The following is a 27,793-nucleotide window of genomic DNA, read 5'->3' as shown; positions in this document are numbered from 1 at the left end:
GTTTTCTATGGTTTTCTTGATAATAGCCAAAATCACTTACATCAATAGCTATAGCATTGTACTGCCAAAAACAGTGTTTTTAGGCATTCCATGTTTTCTTTTCTGGCTGTTTTAGTCACATGATACACACAGGAGTTAGTACTTGATTGAATAACCATTGTTTCTGATGACTGCAGCCATGTGTCTTGGCATGTTCTCTACCAGCTTCTGACATTGTTCTGCTGTCACAGCAGCCCATTCCTGTTACACAAATTCAAACAAATTTGTTTTGTTTTTGGGCTTGTGGTTCTCCATTTTGCGTTTGATGATTTTCCACAGGTTTTCAATTGGATTTAGATCTGGTGTTTGGGCAGGCCAAGGCATGGTTCCAATGTTCTGGTTCTCCATCCAGGCTTAAACTGATCTTGCCATGTGGCAAGGGGCATTGTCTTGTTGGAAAATCCAGTCATTGGAGGCAGGAAAGAGTTTTCCAGCTGATGGAAGAAGACTGTTTTCAAGAATAGCCCTGTACATGACCTGGTTCATTGGCCCTTCACACAATTGTATTTGCCCTGTTCCACCCAGACTGAAACAGCCGCAGATCATCACTGATCCACCCCCATGTTTTACTGTAGGGGCAAGACAGTCTGGTTTGTAGCTTCTCCAGGTTTCCTCTTAACCAGTAAGTTGGCTGGAGTGGTATCAACTAAAAACTGGATTCATCACTGAAGAGAACCTTAGTCCAGTCATCAACAGTCCAATCCTTGTGATCCCCAGCAAACAGTAACCAGGCTTTCCTCTGCCTTTCGTTGATGAAGGGCTTCTTCCTGCCCTGTCTGACTTCAGACCAGCTTCAAGAAGTCGGTTTCCAACTGTCCTTGCCGAACAAGTCACATTTCTCCACAGTGCCCACTCATTTCCTGACACAGGAACAGATGAGTGCAGGATCATCTGGTGGGGTAGAAAGACGTTTCCTGCCGTGACCAGCTAGCAGTTTAATAGTACCATGTTCGGCTTGTTTTTTTCTTGGTGTAATGAACAGCTGTCTTGGAGATCTTCAGTTTTGTCGCTACTTGTCTCTCACTCATGCCAATTTCCAGCAGTGCCAAGATGGTTGCCTTTGTGGCTTCAGATAATTCTTTTGTTTTAGGAATTATGTGAGAGATGACAACTTCTGAGTTGTGCTACGGCTTGAATGTAAGCAGGAAACCACTCTAGACCTTTGCATGTGCAGTGCTGCTTATGACATGAAATGGCCACTTATATGCCCTGGGAATACAATTAGGTTCAAGCATGTCAAATAGGACATAAAGTATTATGTAATCAGCTGCATTTTTTGTTGTGTTCATTGTATCCTTCTTGCCTGTTTAGTTGTATCAGGCATTAAAATGAACAAGAAATTGAAGAAAACAAAGGTGGTCTAATAGTTTTTTCCAAGACTGTAGTTGACACAAGGCTGATAGCTGCAGCAACCCTGCACAGAAAATACAAATGATACATGACAATTTCCCACCTGTTCCCTCACAGGGCTCACGGTCCGGATGCAGTTCTGATGGCAGAAGGCCAAACAACCAGACCTGTGGAGCTGACTCAGTCTCAGATGCTGCACATCGCCCAGCAGATAGCATCTGGCATGGTCTACCTGGCGTCACAGCATTTTGTGCACCGCGACCTTGCCACCAGGTGCGTCACCTACGTCATTACTACACGCCGTGTTTAATTGTTTTGGTATTAATGCACACGTCATTACACATGGAAATTTATGCTGACCCTTTAAATTTCATGAAAGACCTGCTAATGACAAAGTGAAAAAAACCCACAAACTTTTAAAAGCATTTTTCTGACTATAATAAAATGCAAATATGCTGTAATGAATCATTTTTCCTTTGGTCATCCTTCACATTTCTGGATGTGCTTAGACTACACTTTACAAATTCAGTCTTTTGGACATCATTTATAAACGTAAAAACTAAAGCAGCACCAGTAATGGCCAGTTTAATACTTGACAATCAAGGAGGTTGAAACAGTCAGCCAAAAAAAGACTGTAGCCATTAGAGTAACCAGTAAAGGAACATTTCCATTAAAGCTTTATTCTATCAGGCAAGGCACTAGGAACAATTTCTTATTTACAGTGACAGCCTTGCATGTGCCAGAAGACACATGTAGGGAAACAAGACAAGAGAGGGAACAATGGCATAAAACAAACAAAACAAATCAATAACTGGGAAAAAATGACTACATGTGTAGATAATGTATAATACAGCAGACATGACAGGGTTTCACTGATTGACTGATTCATTCCTACAACGGCAAATGACTGAATAAACTATCACAAAAATATATTATTTCAGTCTCTTTATACAATAAATGAAGTTGCTCACTTTTTGATTGACCTGGCTGAGTTTGCAAACTAATAACATTGTAGAATATGTATAGTTGACTATAGCTTTGTGAGATATATAAATAAATGTAGTAGCAGTTTAACACCCTACAGTGTAGATCAAACTATGTGAAACATCTTTATTTATATCATCTCCACCTTGTTGTTAAAGTTCTGTACTTAGTTTGTGTTTGTCATTCTAAAGGAACTGCCTGGTGGGTGAGAACCTGCTGGTAAAGATCGGAGACTTTGGCATGTCCAGAGACGTCTACAGCACTGACTACTACAGGGTAGGTGTATGTGTCGATATCTTTTCTTGGCCCTTCTTTTAGCCTCCCTCCTCCCCGCTGCATGGGTCCCTCTCTGCTACTCCCCTGCATGGGCATGACTGATGGACTCCTGCAGGGTTATAGTAAGACGCCTGCTGTCTTATAGTGCAGTGAATTTAAACATCCCATCCTGTAAGTGCTTGAGTCGTCAAGGAGAGGGAAAATAATTAACCTGTTTTGTCACTTGTGTCATAGTATGTGTAATCTACGGTCTGTAGCATTTTCTGTCACTGGTCTGACCTCTTTTGTTATATATTTATATAATATAATTTGTGACTCAGTCTGCCTGTTAAGCGCCAGTGATGATCAGGCAGCTTTGTCACTCAGATAGTCAAAAATCAATTCTGGATCAAAACTTGAAGTCTTCAAAAATTGTCAAGAAGGAGTCTTCAAGCAGTCTGCAGAGTCTGATGCAAATAATGTTTATTCAATACAGAGGCTGTAAGAACAAACATGAGCAAAATCTCGAGATTTTAACTAACTACACAAAGCGTTACATTGCCTTTTATACCTATGCAAATCCCTTCTAAATACACCTCTTCCGTGCTGGAAAGCCACAACCCATCGTCTTCAGACCCAATCAAAATGTATATGATGTAATCTTACCAAAAGTTAGACCACCTCCTCTTTTTTATTTCTGCTAGGTTGGCATTATTTCTGCTTGGCTCAGCGTGCCTTATAGGTTTCAACTCAAGAGCGCAGACGTAGAGAGGGCATGAACCTCCTGTCTCATGCCTTATATGGGCTCCATAAGCTTCAGTCAGGTTGCTGCTGTCCACAGGATTATTCAGTGCACTCATAACTTCAGTTGACATGTTAGGTCTTCCGATCTTATCTTTGTTAGCTCCTAAATTTGATTTATACATCCTATTCGTCTAATTTTATCATTTGTTCAATCTTTAAATGCCACAAGAAAATTTATTTGGGATTCTTTTGTTATACATGGGTTCATTTTAAATTTAGGAATCTGCTGCATAATGATAATAATTAGAAGATTTTACATATCAAACAATATTTACATTATCAAAAGAGTTTAATAAGACAATTTTATAAATAATGATGAAGAGTACACTAATATGACAGAGACATTATAGGAAGGACTCATCAGTTAAAGCTGCAGCAGGCAGAACTCTTACCTCCCTCCATGAGTCATTATTTCAAACGCACAAGGAAATTCAAGCTAAATGTCAACATGCATTTGTGGCTTCCGCTGGAATTCAAACCCGACTTTATCTAACCCAATACCCCACAACGTCGTATTTTCTCTGTGGATTTTGTTGCAATTCAGAACTTCTCATCTAATTGGTTAAAAGCTCTGTGATTGACTTAAATTTCCTGTCATGGGTTACATTTTCTAAAGCCTGAAAACAGAACCAGGAGGAGGTGCCGAAGTCTAATTTCCTCTTAGACAACTTGAATTACAACATACAGAGAGGTTAGTGTGGCATTTTTGCCCAGTGATTACAAATACAATACTGCTTACTCCAGCTTTAAAGAATCCTGAATAGAACCTACAGGACAATTCGGTGACGCTAATCATGGCAACTGTATGACTCATGTCCTGCTCTTTGCTGCACAAAGCCATTAGTCTCCTTTGTAACAAGCAAACCAGGAAACATTTAGCTATTTGTGTAGTCGCAGTGATACAAGCCCAATGCTGTGAAACTGTGCAGATGTAGAATTACAACCTGTGGAGACAAACACATTTTAAATATTATTTCATGGCAAAGTCACTAAATATTTGTTGTTGTTTTTTTCAATCAGGGTTGATTGGTGATTCTAGACACACTTTTTATGTCTTGGACACGCTTCAAATTGCAATTTTGACTTACATCCCCGTTCATTTGGGTCGAGACCTAGTCTTGTTCACCCCAAATAACTGGCATCCAAAGATGGCTGCAGAGGGGCAGAACTTGTCTATTAGGACTTTGGAGATTGCACAAGAAAGAGCCACTGTAATATCTGTTCCCTGAAAATGCTTAATTTGTTACATTTGTTAAAGTGACCCAAATCTGTTGCATTTTTTTTCTCCTACAATTCCTAAAATGTACATATTGTCTGATTTGTTCTGAAATATTTAAATCGTAAAACAGTAACATAACACTACAGTTGGCATTTTTTTGTGGCGCTTGTGTCAGACTCCAGACTACAGCATTATGAGTCATGTTATATATGATGCAGGCTACAGGGTCGCACCATGCAGGTCGTACAGTAGTGCAGACAACAGATCTTTTCACGCTGCAAGTGCAGGTCAGTGGCTTGGAATGAGGACACAATACAAACCATCTCAGAGGTGATGTAGAAATGGACCAGTCTGCAAAAAGGAACAGGAGAAGAAATGCGGCTACACTTTTTTTTTAATGTATCTGCACATTTGTGTGTGTGTGTGTGTGTGTGTGTTGCAGCTATACTTGCACTGTGAAGATAACTCAGGGATACAAGGGACTGCTGAGAGTTTGCCGGTGTTTTTCTTTTCCTCTTCTGCACAGCAATCTGTCACCTTTCCTAAAGCCCAAAATCTAATAAATCGTATAGATTGATGGATAGTGACTGTTCATTTCTCCTGCCCTTTCACCCATCTGCTGTGACAAACTGACATGAGTGACAATGACAGAGGACTGAGAGGAGGAGGGAGGAGGAGGAAATGAGGGAAGAGCAACCATTCGGTGACAAGAAAAATCTCTATTTTGGATAAATAATAACTTCATAATTGAGAAAGATGACATAAATACATCAGATTTATCATTGAGTAACAGCACTGAGTGATGTGTTTTATGTCTTTATATGCAGAATTTGGTTTGGGAAAAGAAGGGCTCAGTGCAGTTGTAAGAAATACAATTTTTGGTGTAGTAGGAAAAGTTATTTTCCAGATCATAGCCTGCTTTTGGATTTGGCCATCTTTTCATATTTTACATTGAATTGTGATTATATTTAAACGATTAATGCATATAAATGACACTAGAAATAGATACTAGATAGCTTCATATTTTTCCTGTTTCTCGTGATTAGAGACACGTTATATATAGTAAGCATTAAATTTTGCTGCTCTTTAATCAGATTTTTCTCATCTGTTTCTGATGATCAGAAAGAGACTTTACCTGTGGTAGATACTCCATTTTGCTGCTCTTTTATCATGTTTGTGCATGTTTTCTCCAAAAGTATTAAGCATTTCATGACCTCACAGAAAAACCACAATGTTATAAAGGTCAAAACTTCAAGATCGACATGGCCAGAATCAATCTGTTTGCTCGAGAAATGGAGAGTTTGCTTTTCATCAGTACTTTTCTGAACACCGTTGAGATAAGAGTTCAGAATGTCTGGTTGTATATGGCGAATTAAAAATGTAGAAAAGAGTAAGGTTTCTCCTCTGTGGCTTTCCTTTGTACTATCTCTGCGTGACGACACACATCAACCTCTCCCCCTCCTCCCCCTCCTTCCTTTCACCCCTCCTCAGTAAAGCTAAGTGCTGAGGCTGTAGTCATGGCAACGGGCGAAGGCAGTGGCGGAGTTGAATCCAACGTTTCTCAGGAAGAAAAGTAATCAGAGAACTTCTGTTTAGTATGCTGAGGCGGTAGTAGAGAAAGAGAGGGGGAGAAAGGAGAGAGATGGAGATGGAGGCAGGAGGGTGGCGAAGAGATGAAAGGAGGGAAAGAGATGGAGAGGAGAAAAGAAAGAAATGGGGGGGGTGGAGTAGCAGCGAGAAAAGAGAGGGAGGGAAAAGGAGTGGGAGGCCAGGGAGGGAGAAAACAAGACACAAATAAATATACAAAAGGAGAAAGGGGTAGTAATAGAGCGATAAAGGAACATGCGCTGAGGTGGGAGAGGGGAGGTGTTGGAGGCAAGGCAGCCTGTAGAGAAGACATTGTGAAGGAGAGTCAGTAAGAAACAAACAATAGAGGAGACGCGGCTTTAGACAACCGCCGAGCAGCATATCAGAGCCGGAAATGCCAAGAAATGACAAAAAAAAAAAAGGACAGAAAGGTAGACAGACAGGAGAAAAACAGAAGAGAGGTACAGGATGGTGGGAGGTAAAACACAGTGATTCTGCCACGTTTCAGCATCCAGGAGAGAAGGAGGTGTGTGTGTGTGTGTGTTGATGTATTTGGGTGTGTGGGGGTGAGTGTAGAGTGTAGAGACCCAGTCATGCTCTTGCGTCAGACAGGAGGAAAGATGAGTCATAGAAGAATCGGAGCCCCCCCCCAGTGCTGATGCATGTGTGTGTGTGGAAATAGAAGCAGAGGCGTAGGACTGAAGGGGCTGCGGTGACGTCATTGAATCCCCTGTTACACAATGAACCTGACAGGCGTTTTACAAGACAGACAGGATGCCTCAAATCAAACCTTGAGCCTTTCCATGCAGCCTTTTTTCGGTGTGTGGGTGGGTGGGTGGGTGTGGGTGGGGCTCAGCTAGCAGTTGTTGGTCGGGGAGGGTGAATACACACGCACAGTACACTCCGGCGACTTTATTCATTTTCTCCCTAAAGGGATTTTATGCCCAAATGTGTACGATGAATGAAAATGAACATTGGACTGTTTTACGCTGCTGACACAGACTGTAGAGAAACACTGGTAGGAAAGCAGAGCTAAACAATCTCTGCAGAGTCATTTGCCGGGTGTTTCTTTTTTGTTTTGGTTTTTTTACAACCCATCTCTGAGTCCCGACCAACACAGACACACAGCATCCTAATGGGGCACCTGGAGGACCAGAGAGGAACAGCCAACTGTGCAGGACTCAGTGTTACCAAACAAAACATTTCTGTCTCAGGGACAAGGTCCAAAAAATACAGAGATGAAATTTTTTGATTCATATTGAAACCTACCACACATCTATTGCTATTGTTATCAGCACTATTATTCTTATCATTAGGGAAATAGCAAAGCCACATATCATCCATCCATTATCTATACACCGCTTAATCCTCACTAGGGTCGCGGGGGGGGCTGGAGCCTATCCCAGCTGACTCGGGCGAAGGCAGGGGACACCCTAGACAGGTCGCCAGTCTGTCGCAGGGCTACATACATAGACAAACAAGCACTCTCACATTCACACCTACGGGCAATTTAGAATGATCAATTAACCTCAGCATATTTTTGGACTGTGGGAGGAAGCCGGAGTACCCGGAGAAAACCCACGCCTGCACAGGGAGAACATGCAAACTCCATGCAGAAAGATCCCGGGAAAGCCGGGACGCGAACCAGGGACCTTCTTGCTGCAAGGCGAAAGTGCTAACCACTACGCCACTGTGCAGCCCTAGCCACATATCAAAAGTACATAAAAAAAAAAAAACATGTAAACCTACTATGTATATAAATTACAGGTGAACCTATAAGTGTTTAAAGTGGACAGTGGTCTTTACCATCTGAACCTGAAAAACCACCAGTAGGCAGAGTTAGAAACTGTAAAAGCAGAAGGAATCACTGGATTATCAGCTTTCCAACAGTTAGTGAATGTAGCATGTGATGGACACTTCTGTTGAGAAAATTAACCAAATTCAGTTCAATTCAATTCAATTCAACATAGTTCAGTTCAGTTCAAATCAGTTCAGTTCAACTAAACTCAGTTCAGTTCAATTTAATTAGATTTTATTTATATAGTGCCAAATCACAGCGTATGTTAACCTTGATGTACTTCACATATTAAGGTGAAGACATTGCAAAATTTAACAAGAAAAGCCCAACAAATCCAAGGTTTCCCTTTGAGCCAGCACTTGGCAACAGCGGAGGAAAAATGAACTCCCTTTTAACAAGAAGGAAAAAACAACTTCAGCAGAACCAGGCTCAGGGAGTGAGGCCATCTACCTCGACCGGTTGGGGTAAGGGTTTAGGATAGAGACCACATCTCAGCTTAAATTCATGATGTATCAAAATGCCTTCATTCTAAATGTCTGATTTTTTTAAAAATGGCAAAAATAAAGCAATCAAAGATCCCATAAAAGAATAACCATGCTCTCCCTGGCACAACCTTGAAGCCAGAGTGACTCACCTGCAACCAGCTGTTTACACAGAGAGGAGAGAGGACAAGCATGGAAACAAATACTGAGAACAAAATAGAACATTCCTGATCAATAAATTAAATATAGCATGGATCAAAAATAACAGAGAGGAACCTGTTGTCAGCAGGTTGTTGAAAGTTACATCCAGCATGTTGAAATGTCTTTCTAGAGTTCATGTGTATAGTGGTATAAACAATGTAGAGTTTATAGAAGCTGTGAAAGTATAAATAGCAAAATATCTACAGTATGTGGTGCCAATATTTTTGTCCAGGACTGGTAACACCTGCAGGCGCTTGGAAAAATGTTTGACATGTTGATTCATGGGTTTATCAATTTTTGGAAAACATTTTTTTGATTTGTTTTTAATGATTTATGGCACAATATGACATTTTTGAGTTCTCTCTACTTCTAGCCATGGTTGTGTTGTTTCCACAGAGGTACGTGACTTTATAGAGTTCAATTATGAGGATAGAGCATCTCATAGTCTTCAAACATTAATCCACAGACACAGCTATGGCCATACATGTATTAAGATCCAGCACTAGGACTAATTTATCCCAGTGGTAACCTGCAGTACTGCAATGAGATAATCTACTGCAGCCTGTGATTTTTATTATCATGAGCACATGTGGAGGGAGCTGAACAAAAACAAAATCAAAGCCAGAGGCCAGAAAACCTTTTTGGCTCATATACCAAATGAGTAATTTTCTTTTTAAGCGAGTGTGATAACCACTTTAAAATGATTTTCCTCATTTGACTATGACAGTGTAAGTTTCTGTGTTAGTTCCCAGTTCTATTTTTCCTCTTCAGTGTTTTCTTTCAGTGATATCCTGAAGCACAGAAACATGAAACTCTTACAGATAGCCCCATTGGTTTCTGTTGCAGTCAACACTTTTGATTATTTCTACTTTATTTTTGAGAAATTATGGTTAAACATCATTCTGGATGAAGTGGATGGGGCTAAATATTGCAGCACCCATGAGCGGTGGGTGCCATTGCTATAAAGAAGAAGCCAGTCAGAAGTGTGAATTAAGAAGAATTCAAAACGTGTTGAGTGAGCAGTCAAAGAGTAAATAATGAGTAACTCCAACAAAGCCTATGAGTTCAACTTTTTATTTATTGAATCTGTAATGAGACAATAGAATTAAATTTGCCGCACTATTCATTTTGTCCATTTTACTAATGTGTAACAGTAAAGGCCAGATAAATATTTTATATGAGTTCTTGGTTGTGTTTTAATGACAAATATATTAGCTGTTTTAGGAAGTCATACAATTGAGTGCCTCGAAAGTTCTAAGATTATATATTACGCTGCATTTTTATGTGACATGAGGAGCAGTGTCACAAAAATAAATAACAACATGTAGTGTAAAACTATATGTCAACTGCTTTATTGTATCTAAGCTGACTAGGAGCTTGTTTCTCCTGGGAAAACACACACACGCACACACGCGCACACAGACACACACACAGAGACACACACACACACACTCACACAGGCTAAGAGGTGAACGTAGACACCAGCATTTGTTGGAAGGAGTTTTTGTTTCCATAGCAACACAGAGGGCAATTAAGGTACCTTTTTTTTGTGTAACAAAGAGTAGGCGGGGTTGGTCACATAAGCCCCTCCTACACCACATCCCATAATGCTCTCTTTTTTAACCCGTGCAGTTGCCATGGATACCACAGCCTCCAAGAGGTCACTACAGAGAGCCCACATCCCTCCTCTCTATTTTTCCTCCTTTTTGAGGCTTTCCTGGAACACTCAGGCAGCGGTCTCGCTGAAATTATGCATATTTATAAGACAGAGAGGCAGAGAGAGACAGACGGGCGGCTTAGAGACGGTGAAGTAAGGTGAGAACCAGAGAGGGAGAGAGAGAGAAAGATAAGGGAGCAGCAAAGGAGACAAAGAGTAACGACAAAGCCACTGACAGCAAAAAGAAAACAGAGAATGAGCTGATGACAAAGAAAGATGCAGCATCTACGCGTCACTAAGAATCTTTGAAAGCACTCCGTCTTCACACTGCTCCACTGTAAACATGACTTTCTTAATATTTGATGCCCCCTTTCTCCCCAATGACAAGGAGATTTAATCTGATTCCTTCCATCCTGCTCTTTCACATGTTTTTGTGACTCTGTTTTCTCTTTAATTCAGCCTTGTTGGAGCCTTTTTGAAGACATTGCCCTTCACTTCTCTCCTCAGTGTCTCTGCTCTCAATACACTGAAACACAAAGAGAGTTAACAAACATAAAAAAAGATGTAGCTCAGCAGTTCAAGAGCCCCGTATTAATATTTCAGTCCATCAGGGGAAATGATCAGCCATGATGAATAAAACAAAAAGACTAATGGATAGAAGCAGGTTCAGATGCATCAGTGAATAAATACTGTCATAAAGCTATCAGTAGAAAAGAAGGGAATAATTTACCAGCAACAAACTCACTGCTGCTTAATTTAACTGCTAATATCTGTTAATGTATGTGCAACTGTTTTTATTCTATAACACAAACAATCAAGCATATTGAAAATATCTGTTTCTCATATAGTTTATAATGAGCAGAAAATACGCAATTACATTATTCCAACCAACACTGTGTTCTCATTTTGTTTAATGTCGAAATAGCTGTAGACTAACTAGCTTATGGTTTAGTCGGTCTTTTAACATGTTATTCAAAATATTTCCAGTTTTTAAATTAATTACAACAAATTAATACAGCATCATCAGATAGAATAATAAAATGCCAGAGCCAAATAAAGGAAAGAAAAAATGGAATAAAAGAAAATAGAGGTAAAACCATAGATACAAGGGAAAAAATGATAATAGTAGTAGTAATAGTAAATGAGTATAATAAATACATAAATAAGTAAAGGGTAAAAGAGAATAAAATAAGCAATGAACTGAATAAAGTTATAAAAATAGATAATAAAAATAGACAATAAAAACAATAATAATTAAAAACAAAAATGGAAGTACAGTTTGTTACCCAGCATTCAAAATCAAATTAAGTTTATTTTAAATAGCATGTTTTACAGTAACCTGAGTTGATCTAAGTGCTGTATGTGTTAAAAGACATTCAACGACAAAAAATATGCGCAAAAAGCAAGACAGGATAACATCTCATAAAAAACTTATTCAACAAATAAATAAGTATAAGTATAAAAACAAGCAAAAGTGGATAACAGCAGGTGAGATCTAATTCTAAAATAAATATAGAATTCTAAAACATTAAGAAAATATTAACAGGGTTCAGTCATAGGATATTCATATACAGTATATTACATATGTACAGTATAGAATAGTTACTGCTATATAGTGTGACAGACTGTTTGTAATGTAAAATGCAAGACATTCATCACTGTTTTTTTAAATTATGTTTTATATTATCATTGTTACTGTACCCTACACAGGTTCATGTACCATCGTTCATTATGAACTCACCACATCTGGATGTGACAGAGATAGAGAGACGACTGTAAATGATAAACAGACAAACAAGTCAGCAGACGTAGTGTTACTGGCAGGAAAGCGAGGGGGTGGTTATGAAGAGTAAGAACTGCAGAGATGGAGGCAGATACATTTTCCCACACGTAAAAGTGAACCTGATGGCTATCTGTGCGACTGTGCACATTTTATTACTCCATTAAATAACCCAGTGACTAACATAGAAACAGGCCAAGTGTGGGTACCAAGCCATTAATAACAGGCATAAACCACAGAAAATGGATTGTGCTATCTTTGCAGAGCAGCGGAGTGCAGATCGGCCCATAGATTCATGTTTGGAGGAGAAGTGAGGCCAGAGAAGAGGTGCAGTAAAAGGGAAAATCAACGTCAGTACACAGGGTTCGGTTTCATTTGCTGTTACTTTGTCAACAGACTGAAAAATCGAGCACTGACATATTTAGCATATTTACTCTCGGAAACCTCTTTAACCTACAGTTGACTTTCTACAAGAATAAAAACAATGTAAAATTAAGTTAGGGCCATTTTGGAGCGCTTAGACAAGCAAGCAGTCAGCATATCTACCATTAGTAGATAATACATGACAACTTGATCTTTACATTTAAATGGATATTTGTGTTTTTGAAATGAAACATTATGATAGATGTTTTACTTAAACACGATGCGAGAGTTCACGTCCTCGTGTACACTGTCGAATGCTCTCTGATTGAACGCTGCCACAGATGTTACTTAGTGAGTGAATTTACACATTGATTAAAGATTTACCAGCTAAGACATCACTTACAACCCAACTGGAGAGCTACAACTCTTTAGCTTGTGGTTGCATTCAATCTTACTGATTGATTTCTTTAAAGCAGGTGCAACTGCAGCATGTGCTAATAAATTGGAAGACTTTTTTTTTTTTTTTTAAAGGAAAGTTGGGTGGAAACCTGTTGCCAGTAACATCTTATCAATAGAAATAGTACACTGGCTGTCCGAAGAAAAAGTCACCACTTGCATTTAACTACGCAAATAGAAGGGGGCCTTCCATTGGATAATTACTGCAGTGATGAATATGTTTCAGCTGGCAACCCTAGCGGATGCAGTGAGTAGCTTCTCATTTCTTAAACAACCATGTTGGAAGACATATCCTGTGGTCATGGAAAGGATGTTAATCTGTTTCAGAAGGGTCAAATTATTGGCCTGCATCAAGTAAAGAAACTACTAAAATCGAGTTAAGAACCGTCCAACGCATTATTGACACCTGGAAGAATAGTGGAGAGAACCATCATCTTCGAGGAACAAATGTGGTCAGAACAAACTCTTAGATGGTTGTAGGAAATCAATAGTAGAACTCACAGCTATGTTTAATAGTGAAAGTAAGAGCATTTCCACACACACAATACACAGGGAACTCAAGGGATTGGGACTAAACGGCTGTGTAGCCCTAAGAAAACCACTGATCAGTGAGGCTAATCAGAAAAAACGCTTCAATTTGCTATAGAGCATAAAGATTGGACTCTGGAGCTATGAAAGAACGTCATGTGGTCTAGTGGTTCCAGAGTGATGGGCGCATCAGGGTAAGAAGAGAGGTGGATGAAGTGATGCACTCATCATGGCCAATGCCTACAAGCCTGTGGGGGTTAGGGTTATGATCCGAGGTTGGTCACCTTCAGCAACATTATGCACCCAACGAATGAAGTCAACTGACTACCTGAATATACTGAATGACCAGGTCTTTCCATCAATGCAGTTCATCTTCCCTGATGGCATGATGGGCATGTTCCAAGATGACGATGCCAGGATTCATGGGGCTCACATTGTGAAAGAGTGGTTCACTGAGCATGAGACATCATTTTCACACATGGATTGGCCTCCACAGAGTCCAGACCTCAGCCCAATCGAAAATCTTTGGGATGTGCTGGAGAAGACTTTGTCCGACTCTTCCATCATCAATATAAGATCTTGGTAGAAAATGAATGCAACTCTGGACAGAAATAAAGGCTGTGACACTGCAGAAGTTTTTCTGAAATAATTCCACAGCGAATGTGTGTCATTCTCAGAGCTAAATGTGGTCTAATGAAATGGTAGAGTGTGCAACTTTTTGTTTGGATGGGCAGTGTATATAGTAGCAGTTTTAAAACTGTCAAACATATCAGTGACGTTTGTGGACAAAGAAGTGACCTGAAGTTTTAGAAAACAGTTGACAAATTTTCTTTGTAAGAGTGTAAATACCAGCTATGATAACACTACATTGTGTTTTTATGTTTATGGAGGTAATAACTAGTGTTTGATCTGCTTTCATGAAGTCTAATTCTTTCTAAATAATGTCTTAAGACGAAAGAGTGAGTGCAGTGAAACATCATTTGGAAAACCTTTAGTTAGAACTTCATTGTAGAGTTGTTGAATTATTCCACATACAGTGAATGTATCACTAAAATAAATTCATATTAATTTATCCATATAATGGGAAACAATGTTGTTGGTATCAATGTGCTAGTTTTGCCATTTCCAAGAGGCTTGTTTTTCACCCTGTTTGACGTATCAGATGGTGTTATCCAGCTCTGCTCTCTAAGAGCAGATTAACTCACAGTCACGCAGATCACAAGCACCCAAGCGGTGAATGTGTTTGTCTTTATATTGCTTGTTCTGCTGAGGGATGTCATTGACAATGTCTGACAAAAATCTCATAAAAAGTGTCTGACTTTTTCTTCAGTTAGTTTTATGATGCAAAACCTGCAGATATCTTTAGGTTGTGCATGCTCTACACTCTGGTTTTTAGCTTGATGTTAAGTTTAGTAAAAGACATCAAAATATACTGTAGCTTTAATTCTAAGCAGGAATAAGCTAAATAATAATGAACAATAGATTTACTGTCAGCGTGTAATAGAATGTTGTCCCAAAGTCAGAGGCAAGAAAAGTGGGGAGAAAAATGTCAAAGGAGAAAACAGAGGAACAAGTTATTCGAACTGTGTCTGTGAGAAACAGATATCGTTTTTAATGCAAACATAGAGCTGTAATTACATGCTAGTGTGTTCTTTATGGCTGAGGCTTTCGCTCACCTTTTATCTCTGTTGCAGCATTAAAAGGTGCCCCTCTGACCTCTGCTGCTACGATTAGCCTGATCCAAGTCTGCAGTAACAGCAGAGTCTCTGCTGAAATGAACTGTCAGTGTTCATGAACAGTAAAAACTGCCAATGAATACAGTAGTTTAACAGGCTCCACAGGCTCAGTTTAGATGATGCAATTACTTAATTAATTAAATTTCACTCGCATGGGACAGTAGCAGCGCACATACAGAATACTGCAACAGTTCGTACTGGATAACAAATGCATGACAGATTACATTTTTCTGCATCACAAAAACTGACCTATTATTGTTTTTCTGATGCAGTCACAGTTTGTTTTTCACATTTATTCTCCAATTGTTATTACCGGCCAGCAGATTAGTGTGTATCTTGCGAGCTTTCTTAACAGTACACCCTTCAGCTAAACTAAATTATCAGAAGCTACACTCGCAGTGATGATGCAATCTTCTGTGTCATACCATCAAACCTCACTCGCTGAAAAAAAGCCTCAGGCAGCAGTTTGGAGAAGCGAAATGTTTGCAGTGTTCCTTAAAAATGTACTGCAATGCCTGAGTGTGTGAGAAATCTGAAAAAGCTGCATGACCATGCAATTGAAACGCATGATGTTGTAGAATAGAATACAAGATACCTCCCAGCTTGTTACATTTCCATTCTCTGATCTGTTCCCTGTACGCTGTACTGACTTTCTCTGTTTATTTCTGTTTGCTTTAAAGGTCGGAGGTCACACCATGCTGCCCATCCGCTGGATGCCCCCTGAAAGCATCATGTACAGGAAATTCACAACAGAAAGTGATGTTTGGAGTCTAGGAGTTGTTCTCTGGGAGATCTTCACCTACGGAAAACAGCCTTGGTACCAGCTCTCCAATAATGAGGTACAGAACAGTCATTTGTGAAGCAAATTTTTATGTCTACCTCTAAACACACCAGCAGACTTAACGAGTTAGAATATTCCATAAATTGGCATAAAGCTTGTGAATGCAACCGATCCATTACATAAGCTGAACAAAAATAAAGTGTAGCTAAAAGCACAAAGTGCCAACTAGGTAAATGTTACTTTGGATGCACCTCAAGCTTAATAAGTGATGGTGAACAAGATGTTGCAGCCCCAGGATATGAAAAAGCAGCCGCTCAGTCAAAGCAAATCTAAATATTTCATCAGTTTTTTGTGCAAGATTTTCATAGGTATGAATTTATGAGTCTTTTGGCCTCAGCCACCTCATTACATAAAGCTAATGCACATCACTCAAAAACTACAATTTCATTCTGTTACGGATGTGAGGCGCGAGCTACCTTTTGAAAAAGGAGCACAGCTGCAACGGAATATTTTCCTGAGCTGTTTCACTGGTTTTTGCTCCTCTCACCAATCAAAGTGCAGCAGAAGAGAAAGCAACGTTGTCAGGCTTCACCATGAAGCTGGTGCAGGGGCAGATGTGTCTTACATTTAGAGTGGATTGTGAATCCCAGTTTTTCAAAGAGACTCACAAAACGTCCCAGATTTTTTTTTGTCCTGGATCAGACAGACTGTAGTGATCCAGTGACACCAATGTAGCAAAATATCCTGCTGTTTTTAATGCAGATCATTATTACTATTACTAAAATATTGACAATGGCGTGAATGCATATTATAAAGGTTATAATCAACCATTATCTATCTGAACTACTCTTGTTAGACTTCTCAATCGCTTGATTATTTGTTTGCTTAAACATGAATGAAAGCTTCCTAAAGCCCAATTAGTGAAAACTGCAAAACAGCTGAAAACGTTTTAGACATACAGAACTTTGAAATTCCAGTGGACATCCCAAAATTACAAATGCATCTTGCTGGATATTGTGGGGTTGAATAATGATAATGAATAGTGTACATGATGCACAATGTTAAGTGTAGCAGCCATAAAACACATTGTTTCTTGGCTCCTAAGATTTTCTCCAAGTGTAAACCTCATATAGCTTCAGTAAAGCACTGACACAAGCCAATAGAGAATATATGAGATACAGTAAGATTTTTTTTTTACAAATTGCAAACTACAAAAGAGGGCAGGATTAATTTTCTGTTAACTGACCAAATAATCAATTCGCTCAAATTAGATTACTGACATTGCAGGATACCAACTCCCTTTAATTGATCCACAGTATTAAATGCATGTCAGTGAGATCAAGAGGAAAAAAACGATCAGGATCCTGATCCGTTTTCCGGAAAACTCTTCTGTGTCACCGCCCTTCAACCCTTCACCTCAACCTTAACCTGTCTTCAACTCTGGTTACCTCCAGAAATGAACCTTTAACCTCCTTCTTTGTCTTCTTTTCCCATTTATATCTATCAGTTCTCTGCTGTTTCACGGTTCACTCACCTTCTGACCCAAATTTGATGCTCAGATATGTTTTTTTTTTTTTTGTCTTTCAAAAATTAGATATCAATTATTTAAGTTCTTGCACAAACTGAGAACAGTTACAGAATGAGGAGGAGTAGCTGGCTGCTTGATTGGCAAAATAATAGCTCTCTTCCAGAGTGGATCCTTAGTCGTGTGGGATATTGAATGATAATCTTTAGGTATTACAGTTTTAATGGCTATATAAGCAATTTGTCTGATATATAAGCTGGTTTTGGGGACTAATAAAAGCCATTATTTGGTATTTATTCCATGAGCGGAGCAGGGAGACCTAATGTAGGAAATGATAAAAAGCTGAATAATGTTACAAGTTAAGAATGATATAGAAATACATCCAAACCACTGCCAGAGAATGAGATATATTGCTTGTACTGAGGAGAGCTTTACTGTGCATGCAGTAGCTAGAGTTCAAAAAGTGCCTTGAGTCACATATCCTCTTTTTAAAGTAGACCTAAAGCTGAAATCTGCACTTTCTCATTAATATATAAGACATGACACTTGCTAAAATACTAAATTAACTGGATATTATATGGAGGTAAAGGTATTGGTGGAGACTTTCCTCTCACCCTGCTGTGGAGAAATTGCCTCAGATTTGTCTGGAGGTCTACTCCGGTGCATAACTTCATCACTTCAGTAAATAATTTATTCACCGTGACATTTTCACTGTGTGCCACTGAGGCCTGGTGACGTAGCTCCACAGAGCAGATGGTCGATCATCTTCACTGGAGTTTCAACCTGCAGAAAGTTGTGAATTTCAGCTTTACCTGACTGCTGGGGTTTTGTCGCTAATAAGCTGGATGCCTGTCTGTCTTCCTCCGTAGGTGATAGAGTGTATAACCCAGGGCAGGGTGCTGCAGCGCCCCAGGACCTGTCCTAAAGAAGTATATGACCTGATGCTGGGCTGCTGGCAGAGAGAGCCGCACATGAGACTCAACATTAAAGAAATCCACGGTTTGCTCCTCAATCTGGCCAAGGCCTCACCTGTATACCTGGATATACTGGGCTGAACGCAGGATGAAGACGGAGGGTTTTGGATGTGAGTGTGTGTGATGTGTGTGTGCATTTAGGTGGGGATGGTTACCGTATTTAAGGGTGTATGTGCATTTAGGGTTGCATGCATGTGTGTGTATGTGTGTGTGAGCCAGGTTCGGACATTACGGCACCTCTGACTCAAGTGCGCAATGTTCCTGCAAGTGTGTGAGTGGAAGGCGCCGCTGTACAGGATGTGAAGCTACTATTAAACTCTTAAAGGCAATCAAAAAATTCCTCAACTCATCCCCAATCGCCTCTTTCCTCCCTGCCAATTTCCTCTCCTTTGTGCGTTCTCGACTCTTTCCTTCCTTCCTTACAGAAGAGACATTTACTAAGAGTAATTTAACTTTGGAGGAAGAGAAAAAAAGATTTTCACTTCTTTTCAAATGCTTTAAAACTGACTGGGGCTAAATTTGATAAAAACCTGATTAACAGGACTTTAAATTATGAGACTCATCCCTTGCTGCCTGTCGGACAACAGGACTTCGTTTGAACATCCAGAAATTTCAAGGACCACAGCGAAGAAAAGGGAAGATTTCCGGCAAAGCTTCGATCCTTTTTGCGTGTAAATATGAGACTGGTGAGACATTTCAGAGGAAATGGCTCCGTGAGGTGTTGAGCCATAAAGACACTGTGTTTTCCCTGCCTCTCGCCCTGTCCGTTTATCTGTCCGTCTGTCTTTTCGTACCTCTCTCAGAACTGTACGCGCGTATTAATGTCAGCATTCATCAACAAGGCTACACAGGCGATGATGAACACATCAGTACACATACAGCAAATTGAGGGCAAAACGACCAACACAGGAGGAAAAGTAAATGCAATGTTCTTTCCTTCCTGTCAAAGAAAATTAGGAGGTGCGATGAAAAGACAATTTCTGGTTGCTGATACAAAAACCCATCAGTAAGAGTACAGTGTTAACTGAGGTTTAACTGAACAAGAGAGCCGAGGTATTCTACTAGCAATTGTGAGTGCTGAACACCAGAAACTGTAAAATAGATCTATCATCTATCCAGCGCTTAACCTACAATATTAGCTCATGCAACAGACTGGTTCATGATTTTACAGATATGCACATTCAAACTGCATTTCACCATTGTTTTCTGTATTACTTTACTCAGGCCTGGTCTGCACGGTCATACAGCACAGCGTAACATGATGACCACTCCACCACCACCACCACCAACCCCCTAAAGTGACAGATGCTTCACTTGTGATGTCAAAGCGCTTCGTGTCGGAGGTCAATCGATTCATTTGTCCACAGCTGTCCAACAATCGCGAGATCGTGGCGTTGAGTTTAGGCACCGGGGGGAGGGGGGTGTAGAGGTTGCTTAGGGAGGCTGGTTCTTTTGAGTGGTCAGATCACGGTCAGATGTGTGGGTGGCGGCGCGCTAGAAGGTGTGGTTCATTTGGTCAACCCATATTAAATCATCAAGGCTCTCAGCACTCAGACATCCTTGAAAACCACATCTGCACTGGAGGGGATGCACACGAGAACACACGCATGCACTGTATACCTTATCCTGTCATCCGTCCATCTCCACACACACACACACACACACTGGAAGACACTCAAAACGGGCCCGAGAAGGAAATTGAATTGTGCATGTTTTATTATTTGAGCGGTGCAGTGCTTTAGCCAGGCCCCGTCCTCTGTAATGGTGTAATGTATATTTCATTACAGCCTAATGGGCTCCATTAGCACAGTCTCCTCACAGACATTCAAGACTTATTGTTTTATGGCCGAGAAGGAAGGATGGAGAGCATAGGAGAGGTGAAGGAGAAGAAAACAGAAAGAGAGGGGCCTGGAATGAGGAGCAGTGGAGAGGAGAAATAAGAGGAGAGGTAATAATGCATACTGGGGAGAAATGGAGAGAAAGGGAGAGAGTTCAGAACGGAAGCAATGGGGTAGAAAGGAGAAGGCGATGGGAATGTGAAGGTACGAGTGGGTCATATGGAGAAAGATGAAGGAGAAGGAGAAGATAGTGGAGTGAAAGGGGGGAGGAGAGGGAGGGAGAGGGAGGGGAGGGAGGTGTGAATGTCCTCAGGGAGAAAGTGAGAGCGAACATCCATCATTACTGCGGCCTGCAGATGTTCTGTAAGCCACAACTTCAACTCCACACTCCCATCACATTCCTATGGCTGCCCTCAACCACACACACACACACACACATACACACATACACACTGAGACACGCACACACTCGCTCTCCTCATACATTTTCCTGGCAATCCACCAACAGCTTACACTGAAAATAAACTCAATAATGTGCCACACATCCCCATTATTGAGAACCACTTCACTCACTTACAGTACAGCTCACACATCCGAATGCTCACAGACACACTGTATATATACGGCTCACATGCATGCAAGGAAACCCATTTAGCGTTTGTTTTTTTGCATTTTACTGGGGCATATTTTACTCTTTCTGGAAGTATTAAAAAAAAGAAGTCATACTCACTGCGGTTTCACTAACAGCCATTTTAATTAGATGTAAAACATCAACCTGGAATTTTGAAGTCTCGTTTGTTTTATTAACAACAGCACTTGATGGTATTGATGTTTGTGAATTTTGAAAATGTTGATTTGATTGATTTATATTATTATTATTATTATTATTATTATTATTTATAAATTAAGAAGCATTTTTGTACATTTCTTTCTATATCTAAGGTTGCCTTTTGCAACAACCAACTGACTGAAATCGAACACTGGTTTAGTTGATTATGTTTTAGCAAATGTATAAGATAATCTTGAGTGTATATATATTTTTATGTCAGGCTCCCTCTTAACAGCGACCGAGCCTGTCCTCATGTACAGCCTGCTCTACAACAGGGATGGACGCTTCACCGGTCTGTCACATTTGTAGGTTCAGTCTGACATACTGTGAAATTATTGTCACCTGCCAGAGCACACATGTGAAGGGTTAATGGCTGCGACGTTAACAGTCAAGGCCAACGAGGTCCTCAAAATCCATCCCTGCTGTACAGTCAAGTAGAGTTTGCACTGAGTGAGCGCACTCAACACGATTGAAAAAAACTTGCCACACAATATCTCTGTGCAATAACAGAGGGTAGGGCGTGAGGGGGCCCGTGTGTGAGCTGGAAAAAACTGTGAGAAACAAAACGCAGCGCAGACAAACGCCTCTGATGTCAAAAAGAGTAGCGTTGCACGGAAGCAAACATCTCAGCTGGCTGTGCTGCTCGTTGTGCGTACCTGCTGTGTTTTCCTTTTTTAAAAAATAATGAACTGTGTCAAGGTGGACGGCGGTAAAGCTGCTGTTGTTGCATTTGCAGTAGGAGGCTGTGAGAGGGATGTCTGGTGTGGTGAAAATTGATCAGCACAGATCGTCCGTCTTCGCAACGATGCCTCAGATCAAAGATTTTAGTCAAACAAAGAAAAAAAAACAACAGAGGAAAAACAACTGCTGTATGAACGGACACCTCAGACAAGGAGGGACTGACAATCACAGACTTCTCTCTTTCTCTCTCTTATTCAAGTGACCTACTGTAAAATAGACTATTCAACCAACGTTCCTCTTCTATGCTGCCTATACTGTATGTGATAGTCCTAAACTTTGGTCTTTAGAAGTGCTACTTTTTTTCTTTTTTTGTAAAATGAAATAACAGCGAGAGGAATGAACAAAAATACGTGTACAGATGTGAATAAGCTGCTGGAAGAAATAAGCATTGCTAACTGCTGTGTCCAAGACTGTGTCAGTATCTAGATTGTACTATTTTCTTCTTTCATCTTAGAAGTGGTGGGCAGAGAAATGGGAAGCTGCATGGGACTCGCAAAAATACACAAAATGACATACAGCAGCCCCCAGGATGCAGAGCACTGTTTGCTCATTCCCCCGGGAGTGTGTTTCTATGTGTGTGTGTGTGTGTGCATGTGTGTTTGAAGAAGGCTGATTGATGCCGGAGTGAGTCAGGAGGGATCTGTAGGCCGAGTTCAGACTCCAGCCAAATCCTAGTTCAAATGCAATGAGATTCAACACAGGAATCAGTAATTGATTTGTTGTCGCTGTTCACCAGTTCATGATAAATGACTTTACCCAGTTGTGTAGGACCGCGGTTGGTATTATGGCAGCTAAGATTTATGGAATCAATCACTTGCTTTATTTATGACTCCAAAAATCAGCTTTCTTCTTGGTACAACTTACTAAAGCCTGAGTTTCACGCAGGTATATCAGCAATATTTACGGATATTTTTCCTTCGCCTATCGCCTCACTTCAACATAGTTTGAACGAAAGTTTGGGCTAAAACCATGTGACTCAGTGCGTACCGAAGCATATTCCACAAAAAGCAGATACACATCACAACTTTGAGTGTGTTATGATCCATATCGCATTTAATCCCCCACTCTCGCACAAACCCGACATCAAAGTCTAAGCTAATAGAGCTGAAATATCATAAAGGTCATTTTTGAGATTACCTTTGTGCTTGGATGCTTCTGGAGCCCCAATGCCCTGAAGAATGTTATACCCAGAAAACTGCTTCTCTGCAAAGAAAAAAATGAAACTGTGATTTGCTATATGCAGTATCTGGTTTTTGGTACCATTTTTGTTTTGTTATTATTATTTGGTTCTGTGCTCTATGTCTCCTGTGTTTAGAAGATTTCACTGCTGCCACCATGATAGAAACAAAAAAAAAGGCGAATTTAGGATGTTTTTGTGGGTGTTTGGATCGTAAGAAGCTTACAAAGTAGGACAGAGGACAAAACTGCTGTGAGGTGTATGTGTGAACGAGCTGTTAAAATGTTATTCCTATGCCTAAAAATTGCTCTTCAACATGTAAGAAACATCTGTATTGCAAAGCACACAAGGTAATTAAAAGTTGGAAATATTCTGATGGATGCAGCTAATGTTTGTGTTTGGAAGCAGGTTGCAAAAACAAAAATTCTGATGTCACCTATCACATACACACACACACACACACACACACACCAGAGGGAACTTGTACAGTCATACAGTTGCGTGGTGGATGTGATCCTAGTGAGTCATGGTGGTAATGATGATGATATAATGACTTCTCTCTGAAGGTGGACCGGTCTGTCGTGATACGATGTAATTAATAAAAAGTGTTATGTCACAAAAAAAAAGTTACTGCAAGTGAGTACGTGTGTGTGTATGTGTGTGTATGTGTGTCAGAGAAAGACATACAAACAGAAAGGAGTGTGAAAAAGAAGGGGCTTTGCAAGAAAAAAAAAGTACTCAGGCATGCCCAGGGCGGTGTGAGAAGAACAGAAAAGTATGTTAAATTGAATTCAGTGAGAGACCTGGAGTGTTTGAGTGATGCTACATCTCTCACATTCTATTAATCCCAACACAAATCCAGTGTCTTTTAAGTAAAAAAAAAGAGAAGAAAAAAAAAGACTTGCTTGGTTTGCAGATTAACAGCAGGCTGAAGGCTTTTGCAGGGAATTGTACTAGCAAATTGGACAGGAGAGTATGCGTAAATCCCTGATGCAATTAAGCAACAGCTGAATTAATATGTTCTTTTTACACACAGCTCTGTCTACAATTTATCTTTTAATAAAAATGTCACTGGAAAAGGAAATGAGAAATGCACGAGGCGGCACAAATATTCACCTTGGTGTGGGGAGTGTTTGGATGCAGAGGAAGGGAAAGTACCTCGACTCAGCAACCTGCCTGTGTTTGTGTTTGCATGAGTGTAAAGAATGTGAGCAGTTGCAGTAGAGCTCTCCTTCGTGTACAGTGGAGAATTCCTGCATTCAGCACTTCAGCCTCATAAATATCACTTTTAATCAACAAACACACACCAAGTCATAGGAATGGTTGTACAGACATGTCTACTGTATGTCTTAATAAGACAAATACAGAATAGCTTCTGCCGCTCTTGTAATCCTGAAGGTTGTTTTGATGGTTGCGCTGCAGAAATTAAACCTAAAATGACCCGAGATTTAAATCCAGCTAAATGTCTTTTCACAACATTTATTTCTACGTCGAGATCTCGGTTAATGCTGCTTAACCTCAATAATTGCAGTCTAAAACTCTTTTTCATGAGGAAAAAGGCAAGACTAACAGACTCTACAAGAGTATGGAAGCAATTACATTCAGTCATTTTAATTAGAACTGATTTGTTTTAAGTAATTAAGTAAAACTAATTTATTTTCTGGGAGATTGTTGCAGCAGTCTGTAGAGGGAGAGTTTGATCAAAATGCAGCTTGACCGTAGATTATTACTCAGTTGTTTTCAGACATAAAATTTAGTTTTCACCAAAATAACAAAAAAAAGTTCATATAACAAGTTCAAAAATTAAAATCATATCTATTTTTTCTTCTTCATAGTAAAATTCAAGATGAATCACAACTCCATACTGGCCGGCAGTTGTCTTTGAAAATAGTTAAAATGGCAAAAGTTATACTAACACACAAAAAAGCTCACCTTCAGCTGAAGCATCTGTCCTCCAGTGTCAAACTCTGAACATGCATCATTCTGCACAGTGATGGCTGAACATCCACATGACAGTGACAGACATATTTTTGAGTGGAGGGGGGGATTATAATTGCATCTGTTCACAAGTTTGGTGAAATTTATTTGTACAAAGAACTTAATCATTAGAGTGTCAAAAGGCTGAGCTAAACTAACATGTAAATTATGGGTTTAATGACAAGCCCATCTGATGAGAAAAGTTGATGTACTCCTACAGAAAGTCATTACAGAAAAGACTGGTGACAGACCTACAGCAGGTAAAGATGGAACATTGATGACCTAATGGAAGGCAAACAAAATAGACAGAATAAACAGGATAATAATGTTCAACTGAACATCATCAGTGGCAAGAAAATCAACAGTATCATTATCATCAGCAAGGTCGTGACAGCAGGGACAGCTGGTGCAGAGACATTTGTGGGGAAAAGTCATAGAGCACAAAGGATGCTGTCACTGCACCACCTGCTTCACCTGACATGGTGCCGTGATGTGGTTAATCCTGCTCTTTTTGAACAAGCAAATAAGCATAATGTTGAAAGAAAGAAACAAACCTCTGAAGTATTGTGTGTGATTTATTACAGATTGTGTCAGTGCACTTTTAAGCCAATATGTGCACTCAAAAATGATGGTTTTCAACAAAATGCAGCCAGGTATTGTGCATGGTACCCTCTGTATAGACTAATACACCACTTTGTTCCCTTTCTTGTTTTAAAGCAAAGAGGTGAGAAATATTTTTGTCACAGCAAACAGCAGATAAGCTTCTTGTTCCTGCAAAACATTGAAGATGGAGCTCAAAACCTCTCAAATGAGCAGTGAAGCATCTGAAAAGGTGACATGTCAGCTGGACTGAGTAACTGAAACCCTGGAAAGACAACATCTCAGCACCTTTCTCTATTTTACAGCCAAGGAAATAATGGTTGCCAAACCAAGGCTCAGAGTCCCCATCAAGGGTGTTGTACATCAAAGCCTCATGATGCCATTACTAACTATAGCCTCCCTGTGCTTTAATACTATACTATTAGCAGCAGCCTCATCCCAGTAGAACTAAAAGCAGGAAGGTAAAGTAACTGCTGCTCAGAGGAAATCTGTGATTATTACAGAAACATCAGCTCAGAGAACAGAACACAGAACAATGGTCCTGTGGAGACAAAGACAAGGCATGCCGAAGCTGCTTCGTAACAGCGAAGACCAATTAGAGATTTTTAATGCGTTGACAAACGTTCATTAGTGGTTAATCCCTCACTGCTGCACCTGCGTGGTGACATCATTGCCACCACAGTGAGGAGTGTTTCCATGGATGTGTTCCCTGCTGTAAATAGCGATACAAAGCATAATGAAAGGTGCTTAAATGAAGCTTTGTTCCATCTGAATATCTTCATTTATTTTAACCAAATTCCACTGAAAATAACTTCACAGATTTTTTTGAATTTGTGCGAGTTACAACAGGAAGTGAGGTGCATTTCTGCTGCCTATAGATAAAGATATAATACCGTCAACAGTTGACACTCATCCGTCGGAAATCCTACAACAGCTGAGCAGCCTTGGCGGAGTACTGCGCTCTCTGGGTGCTTTCCTTGTTTACAGATAAAATCGGTGCAGTCTCAGCTGCCTTGGCTTTCGAGCAGCTATCCTCCCATTTTTCCAAACCCAGCTAGCTGTCATATATCTGTGATGTCTTATTTATTTATTTATTTATTTATTTGGACGGGACAGTGCATATTCATGAACGTACATGTCCAGTACAGTATGTTTACAGTATTTGTCACATTCCTTTCAAATGTTGCAGATTATAAAGTAGCCCAATCGTAACATTGTGCTATTTCTTTTTCTAAAAGCTCATATTCTTGTTGGAAAATACTGGAAAAGTCAAAGTCAAAAGGCATCTGACAGTTCACAAAGGTCAGCAAGGTGTCATAAATTTCATCATCCGTCCGAGTTCACAACCCCTCAGCGTAAGTCCATGTGCAACCCAAAATCTGTGACTGTACCAACTGTATTTACACCAAGAAAATGAATGCTACTTAAAACCAATGCTTGGTTTAAGAAATAGTTGTACTGTCATCCAAATCTTAATAATTTGTCATTATAATTTAAATAATTGTTGTCGGACTTTGGAGGTTCATTGATTTATACACCACATGAAATCTAATGGGGAGAAGTTGTTCTCCTGATCCTCCACTTTGTGAACCACCATACTGCAACATAGACATTTTGTCTAAAGTTTCTGCAAGTGAACACAGACCATTTTCTGCACAACGTATCACTAGGAAATACATGGGATTTCTGTTCTCATGCCAGTAAGCTGAGCCAATAATATAGAGAATTATTATTTTCATGGGTGACCTGTTGAACTGTTTGCTCATGAGATGGCTGGACAACAAGTTGAAGCAATGGCTTGCTTAAAACACAAACAAAAAAAGATTAGATTTAGATGCTAATGTTGAGGTGGCTGCCCAAATGCGGATTTGATTACAAAGAGATCCCTCAAGTGAATTTCAATGATAAAGGTGCTCTCAATACATAAGGCTGCTCTCTCCCAGGGGACACAGTGGAAAACACTGAAAAACAGGACAAACTTATGAACAAGAGCCATTCCTCATCTTCTGTCTCCTCCTGCTCCTGCAAGAGTTTCCTGTTCCATTGAAACGGAACAGCCAGTGGCTTTATCAAGATTTATGAGCTAGATCATCATTGGAAATATAAGACACT

At 40.0% G+C, this 27,793-nt stretch overlaps 1 protein-coding gene across 3 annotated transcripts in view; it reads left to right on the top strand.

Annotated features, from left to right (window-relative positions):
- Nucleotides 1-23,480, top strand: part of ntrk2a (neurotrophic tyrosine kinase, receptor, type 2a) — a 95,739-nt gene extending 72,259 nt beyond the window's left edge. For 2 of the 3 annotated variants that reach the window (XM_035947359.2, XM_055011170.1), the window contains 4 exons: nucleotides 1,507-1,662; nucleotides 2,565-2,655; nucleotides 15,920-16,078; nucleotides 18,415-23,480. In XM_035947359.2, the coding sequence (XP_035803252.1) occupies nucleotides 1,507-1,662; nucleotides 2,565-2,655; nucleotides 15,920-16,078; nucleotides 18,415-18,600 (592 nt within the window). In that variant the 3' untranslated portion in view covers nucleotides 18,601-23,480. The remainder of the gene's footprint in view (nucleotides 1-1,506; nucleotides 1,663-2,564; nucleotides 2,656-15,919; nucleotides 16,079-18,414) is intronic. The other variant, XM_055011169.1, reaches the window with a different exon arrangement.
- The last annotated feature ends 4,313 nt before the right edge of the window (nucleotides 23,481-27,793 follow it).

This window comes from Amphiprion ocellaris, chromosome 6 (genome assembly GCF_022539595.1).
Source record: "Amphiprion ocellaris isolate individual 3 ecotype Okinawa chromosome 6, ASM2253959v1, whole genome shotgun sequence".
In the NCBI taxonomy this organism is placed as follows: Eukaryota; Metazoa; Chordata; class Actinopteri; family Pomacentridae; genus Amphiprion; species Amphiprion ocellaris.
This window is presented reverse-complemented; position numbering and strand designations above follow the sequence as displayed.